The following is a 7,500-nucleotide window of genomic DNA, read 5'->3' on the forward strand; positions in this document are numbered from 1 at the left end:
CACACACACACACACACACACACACACACACACACACACACACACACACACACATACACACACACACACACACACACACACATACACACACACACACACACACACACACACACATATACACACACACACATATACACACACACATACACACACACACATACACACACACATACACACACACACACACACACACACACACACACACACACAGATCTCGTGTTACGTCTAATAATATCCTCAGCTTTGATTGATGAAGGACGTGAGGCTGATAGTGAGAGGCTTTTGTCAGATTGATTAGATCTCGTTAGAGTTAGTGTGCACTTCATCAGGTTAAGATAACAGCCTTAGTGTCTGATCTTATTTAGGAGCCATTAGTAAACACACACACACACTGCTGACATCTGACCTGTAAACACACACACACACACACACACACCCTTCCCCAAACACACACACACACACAGCATTCATATATGCACCTCAGTAAAAACATCAGAGTGAAAGAAAGTGTGTGTGTGTGTGTGTTAGTTGTAGGTGTTTGTCGTCTCAGGACCAGCTCTGACAGACTTTAGATGGATGAGTTTCTTTGGTCAGCTGGAGTCCAGTGGCATCTGTCCAGCAGTTAGGAGAATTAATCACACACACACACACACACACACACACACACACACACACTCGTTGGCTGTCGCCCCACAAAGCTGATTTGATCTTCTAATGCTGCTGTCATTAATCACATCATGTGTGACTAGATAACATGTTTAGAACGGGTTGGTTCAGTTATGTTTAACAAGCTGTGTGTGTGTGTGTGTGTGTGTGTTGTGTTTCCAATCTTATTTATACAGTGTATTTTTTTTTAGAATTTATAAACGAAGTTTAAAACGAAGGTTACTGCAGCACAAGTCTTTCTACTTAATAATTATTTTTGCAATTATTTGTCAAATTTATTATGAATTTCTGAGTAAAAGTGAAATTAAATCCAACTCATTTTTTGCATTAATGGTTCCATGTTTTAATAAAATTTTGAATGGTTTTATTTTAAGTTCCTGTGTATTAATAATGCAAACAAAATAATAAAAAACAAATAAGTAGATGTGCAATAAATTAAATTCATAAACCTTTTTATGTTTTAAAAACTTATTTTTTTGATTGCATGATTTATGATTTAATGTAAATGTATTATCCAACACATCGGGAAAATAAAATGCGTTAATATTTCTAAGATGTAAAAAACAATATTTTTGGTAAAACACAACAGAAGCTTACTGTTAAAAAAAGATTAAAATATTCCTTTGAAATATTATTGTATTATTATTATTATTATTATTATTATGTCATAATTTCTTCAAGCTGAACCGGACTTTTATTTTGGCGGGCTGTTCTCTGTATATCTGCTGAAAAGACTCTCAGATGAAGTCGGTGTTGATGTTCTCATATAGTGAGTGCTTTTGATTTATTCATACAAAGAGTGACACGTTTATACAGTGATTAGATGTATTTTTTGTGCTAGTTTGTAACCTTAGGGCCCTTATCTTGGTCCAGGCGGAGCACTTGAGCTGATCCTGAGATGTAGATGTTCTCAGTGCATTAAACACAGGACGTTACGTTCCTCTCGTTCCCAGAAAGCCGCTCTGAATTCTCAGCTCGTCTGATTTTAATAAACCTACGCAGATACGGTTTCACACGCTCACATGAAGCCAGGCTGCAGTGATGAGCGTGGAGTATTTATAGAGATCAGCTGATGTTTTCAGGACGGCTCGTGGAGTCTGATGAACATCTTGCAGCATCAGGTTGGAGAACTGAAGATGGACGCAGACGGCAGCTCTGGAGACGCTCGGGTCTCTTCAGGTACACCAGCTCTTCACACAGACACCGGGATTCGGGTTCTCCCCAAATTCCGTTCCGTTTTTATTTTTCTGGATTCCATTTCCTTAAATGGTTAAGTTACATTTTTATCAATTGATTAAAATCATGAAACTTATACAAAATTCAATTTAATTTTTTTTTTTTTACATTTGACATTTATGACATTTTCTCAACATGCACTGCAAAAACATTATTCTTTTAGTATTTTTGTTTTGTTTTCTAGTATATGTGTGTGTGTATGTATATATATATATATATAAAAACCTGAGTTAAGATGAATTAACTGTACATGTAAAATCGCTTAATTTATTTAGTCTTAATGTTTTGTGTAAAAAAAAAAAATCATATTAGCCCTTAATTGAAGGTGATTTTATACTCTATGGGCAGATGCTTATTTGTTTGTTTTTAAGCAAAAACAAATTGGATTTTCTTCACTCTATGTTCAGGTATGCTAGAAAACGGCAAAAATATTTTTTTCTGCAGTGTATGTTTTTTCGTTTCCAAAATCTGTGTTTTAGCATCTGATTATTTTAATGAGGAATTAATTTCATAGTGGAACAGATTTTTTTATGATATCTTGTCTAATAAAGAGTGAGCTGTGAGTTTATTAATCTGTTATTTGCTTCTTTTGAAACCATCTGATGGAGCATTATTTCAATTAATTATCATTTTTAAATAATTGTATCCTTATCACAGCAAAAGAAGCACTGTGAGTTATGTAATCATAAAGTTAAATGTCTTAATTATTGTTTTCCACTTTTATTTATTTTCTTAGAAGCATTTCAGTAGGATGTTCATCTAAAGTGAAATGTAAAAGCTGCTATTTGTTTCCAAACGTAATTCAGAAGTGATGTTCCTGTAACCTCAGCAGGATGACTGAATGGAATGTTAATCTGTCGTGTTCACATCGCCAAGACAAAATATTTTAAAACATTTAAATGAAGTGGAATGTTTTCAGCATTCCCAAATATCAGCGTAATGTGTGTGTGTGTGTGTGTGTGTGTGTGTGTGTGTTCTGTCAGGTTTCTCGGAGCAGGCTGAGGGTCTGTCTCCTGTCCCGTCTGAGTCTTCTGGTCTCGGTGAGATCCGCTCCGTCCGGCTCTCTGAGAGACCCAAGTCTGTTAGTAAGCAGACCACCCATATCATCCGCCACACACACACACACACACACACACACACACACACACACACACACACACACAGAGATCCAGTTCATTCCATGTGGTTTCAGAGCCAGACATCTGAAACTCCTAAACTTCATGAGGATGGGATGATGATGATGATGAGATAAAAGTACAGAATTTCACTTTTTAACTCTAGACTGTGGTTTAAGATGTATGGAAAGTGTGTTGTGTTTTGGCAGTGAAATAGTTAAAGCAGAGACTTCCTGTCAGACATTTCTCACACACACACACACACACACACACAGAGTCATAAGACCTTAAAGCTTCAGTGTGAAAATACACCCCTGTTGAAAGAAAGACCCTCTCTGTTAGAGAGAACACACACACACTCTCTCTCTCTCTCTCTCTCTCTCAAACAGACTGAAGCAGAGTCTCACATGTTCAAAGGCCGTGTGTGTGTGTGTGTGTGTGTGACACACGTATGTTCACTATTAACATGCATCGCTGAATCACTGCACACATACACCAGTGACAACCTAAGAGGCATTATAAAAAAAAAACATCAAAGGCTTTTGTCCTTAAGACAGCTTAAAAGTTGGCATGCTCTGTTTTTATGGATGTCATTGAAAGCGTGCTGACTTTCTCTGACTTTCACAGCTCAGACTTGTAATAATTTGGACTGCTTCGAAAATGATTGGCTTCCAGCTATTGAGCGTTTCACAGTTTAACAATCCCGAAAGACCACTTCCATCCAGCCAGACGCCTCAGAGCAAGTCTACACGCTCTCTGGATTATAACTGATAGGACATTGATAAACGAGTTGATTGGACTCGTATCATCATCTGTGTTTGTTTACTCTGTAAGTTGATATCTTTCGCCGTCTCTCTCTCTGTAGGTGATGTATTCGTCGGTCGTGAGCTGAACACTCGCCCTGTGGTTCCCCGCTCTTTCTCAGCACCCTATCCGCCTCTAGAGGGCATCACTGAAGACGAGCCGTGGATCTGGCATCCCAGCGAGGACGCAGAGGAGGAAGAGCCCTGCGAAGACGGCTTCAGAGAGACGCAGCGCGCAGAAACCTACATCCTGGGCCTGATCCAGCGCCGCTCGCCTCCGGCCCGACCCTCTCAAACCCCGCACCAGTCTGGGGCCCGAGGGCCGAGCCGTGACCCGCCAGAGCAGCCTGTGCCGCAAGGATCCGCCGTACATCCCCGAGGAGAGACACGCGTGCTACCCCCGAGTCGCCGGCATCCTCTGCGGAGCCCTGGACCCCAGCAGCAGCGAGGCCGAATGCTATCCGAACGCTCGCTCGCCGCCGACCGACGAGCTCGTGAACGCTGCAGTACATCCCAGCGCAGCCGTGTCGCGCACAGACCGCCACGCGCACCGGACACACGCCGCTCCCAAACCCTCCGCCTCGCAGCTCAGAGCCGCGGCCAAGAAGTGCCGCTTCACCGAAGACAAGGCCGCGCCGAAGAAACCCGGACGAAAAGCGTGCCGCGCTCAATCCGAGAACAGCCTCCTCGGGCAAAGAGAGCGCAAATATAACACGATGGAGCGCGACACTCAAGTCAAAACCCGCCGCGGCTCCGCCCACCGCCGCTGGCGCTCCACGCTAGAACTGAGTCAGGACGAAGCCGAGGCGCCTCCCGAGCAGCCAATCAGACGCTCGCGCAAACCTCGTGTCTACGCCCCGCCGCACCTTCATCATCATCATCCTCATCAGCACCAGTTCCCGCCGGACGGCTACGTGCTCCAAGAGTCCGAGTCCAGTCTGAGCGAAGCAGAGTCGCCCGGCTCCAGCTCGCTCTCCAGCGACTCCGATGAGAGCAGCGGATTGGTCTGGCCGCAGCAGCTCCGCCCACAGCTGGCCCCGCCCTCTCCGTCACATCCGCCGCAGCCCAAGGCCTTCGTGAAGATCAAGGCGTCGCATGCGCTCAAGAAGAAGATCCTCAGGTTCAGGAGCGGATCGCTTAAAGTCATGACCACCGTATGAGCGACAAAATGAGCGGAAAGTCAAATGGATGATTGACAGATGATCTGACCAATCATAACACCAGATCTGTTTGTCTGACAAACAAACCAGACGGGAGAGTAGATTAGCATTGGTGAACTTGATCTTGAAAAACGGTACATTACCATCTTTACGCAGGTACCTTCTTAGTTTCATTCATGTTTATTTCACGTTTTAACTACACTCTTCAAAACAAATTCCCCAAAAGGGTATTTTTGCCATTTTTGGTTGAAACGGTGAACAGTTACTGAAAGAACCGTTTTGAAGAACCTTTTCCGCATTTGAAAGCTTCCATGGATGTTCAAGGTTCTTCACAGTACCATCAATGCCAACCTTTATTTTTAAGAGCGTAGCACAGAGAGAACCAGTCAGTGATCAGCTCGCATGAGCGCTGCAGAAAGGAGGAACATTTCCAGGAAGTTTCAGAAGCGTGTTTTGGAATCTTTTGGGGATTTTTGGAAAGTTTCTGGAAGTTTACCGGACATCTTCCAACCCTAGTTCACGTGCAGCTTGAACCAGACCTTACAGTAATTAGTCACGTACACACTGCAGGTTTCAGGAGTGATAACCGCATTTGAATAAAGGAGTGAGTTCTTTAAATCAGAACATTTTGTCATCTTTGTTTTGGGCTGAAGACGTTTGTCTCTGTTGGTTTTAACTTCTGCTGAAAGACGTGCTGTGTTTTGGGAGATATCCTGAAGCGTTGCCATGTCCTTATATTTAGAAGCTCTTTTAGGCATGTTTGGTCTTAGCGCATAAAGCTACGCCGTTTATGGAGTTAATAAAGTGGTCGGTTGCGGATATGAGATACGATGTGTTATAAAACACAAAGCATTTGATTGTTTTAGTGTTTTTTTGAGCTTGTTTGGTGGTTTATTTTTCTATGAAGATCTGGCAACGCTGACGCTTTAGCACAAGGCTCGTGAGCACAACTTTCTATGCAGTTCTGTACACACTGCATAGAGTTTCTGTAAATGCGGTTGCCACTACCTTTATTTTATTGAATTATGTGTGAATCGAATGTGGTCAAGGAGTTAAAGGTGAATCTGCAGTGTGCAGGTGTCTATCAAAGAACCACAAAACTATTTATTGTTTGAATTTTTATTTAAAAAAAAAAAAAAGACCTTGTTTCATACCAGAAGTGAGTCGCTCTGTCTGTTGTCACTTTGTGATGTATTTTTCACTGCGTGAGAACGGCATGGCCTGTTGGGCGTAGCAACCGTAACTAAGGGGGGCGGATCTTTGTAATATGGGTAAGAAATTGCAGTGGAACGAATTTAAAGAGATTCAGGTGTTTGTATTTCATTATATGTATAGAAAGCGAAAGAGAAACTTTAAAAAGATGCATAAAGAAAAAAAAAAAGCAACCATAAATATTAGTACTTTTTAAATGTACTATTATTTTATATAAATTAATTTTTATTATTATTATTATTATTATTATTATTATTTTGGTTGTTGTAATTATTATATATAGTTATGATATAATTTAAATAATTGGGAAATTTCAGTAGTAATATGTATCTTCTAAATACGTTCATTTGATGTAATAATGATGATGATAATACTAATATTAATAATAATAAGTAGTAACATAAAGTCCCCAAATTAGTTCTGCCTTATTTTGTTTTCGTCTGGTAGAAAATAGCCACTGCCGGATCAGGTCATATATATATATATATATATATGTTTCCCTAATGATGCCTTAATTTAGCCCAAAATCTTTAAACTTCATGAAGCAGCTGTTCCTGTTTGAATCTGTTTCTGGTCTGTTTGTGTTGAACAGATGAGGTTTCTCTGTTGTGTTGTATTTCTTCAGATTAAGGTTCAGTAAATTCCTCTTCCTGTCATTCCAGTTGAATTTCCTGTGTGTTCTGCCCAGTTCAATTCCTTTGGCTGATAGCGGTGACCGATGACGCATCTGATGCGTAGCGCTGCTCGTGATGAGATTCACTCTATGATTCACTCTATGATTCACTCTTTGATTCACTCTATGATTCACTCGTTTGATTCACTCGTTTGATTCACTCTTTGATTCACTCTTTGATTCACTCTTACTGACTTCACTCTCAAAAAACGGAGATGAGAGCATCGCTCGTGTAAATGCCTGTAAATGTTCCCTGTATTTATGAATGTAAACTGTAAATAAAAACCTGCTGCCATGTTTGCAAGATGTGTGTGTGTGTGTGTGTGTGTGTGAGTGAGTGTGTAACAGTATGACAGAGTTCATGCTCAGTCGTAGGAGATACTTGAGCGTTTGTGAGGAAGAAAAGCTTGTTTATTTCTTCTGTGGAACACAAAGCTCTTCGTAACCATATGTTCTGAATGTTCAGCTCAGAGACGATGCCCTGTCAAAAAAGATCATAAAAATATTATATATTCATGCTTTTCTTCTACTTTCATTGATATAGTTCATTTTACTAACATTGTACTGATCATAACTTAAAGATGTGTATAATAAATAAATATCAATGTTAAATAAAAATCAATTATTGTCCATAT

The 7,500-nt window shown here is 40.7% G+C and overlaps 1 protein-coding gene across 1 annotated transcript in view; it reads left to right on the plus strand.

Moving 5' to 3' along the window:
* dact3a (dishevelled-binding antagonist of beta-catenin 3a) overlaps positions 1-7,169 on the plus strand; it is an 11,339-nt gene extending 4,170 nt beyond the window's left edge. The window contains 6 exon segments of the mRNA XM_043231731.1: positions 1,749-1,845; positions 2,886-2,987; positions 3,883-4,112; positions 4,114-4,323; positions 4,325-4,406; positions 4,409-7,169. Of these exon segments, the coding sequence (XP_043087666.1) occupies positions 1,749-1,845; positions 2,886-2,987; positions 3,883-4,112; positions 4,114-4,323; positions 4,325-4,406; positions 4,409-4,980 (1,293 nt within the window). The 3' untranslated portion in view covers positions 4,981-7,169.
* The last annotated feature ends 331 nt before the right edge of the window (positions 7,170-7,500 follow it).

The sequence above is a fragment of the Puntigrus tetrazona genome, unplaced genomic scaffold (assembly GCF_018831695.1).
Source record: "Puntigrus tetrazona isolate hp1 unplaced genomic scaffold, ASM1883169v1 S000000401, whole genome shotgun sequence".
Taxonomy (NCBI): domain Eukaryota; kingdom Metazoa; phylum Chordata; class Actinopteri; order Cypriniformes; family Cyprinidae; genus Puntigrus; species Puntigrus tetrazona.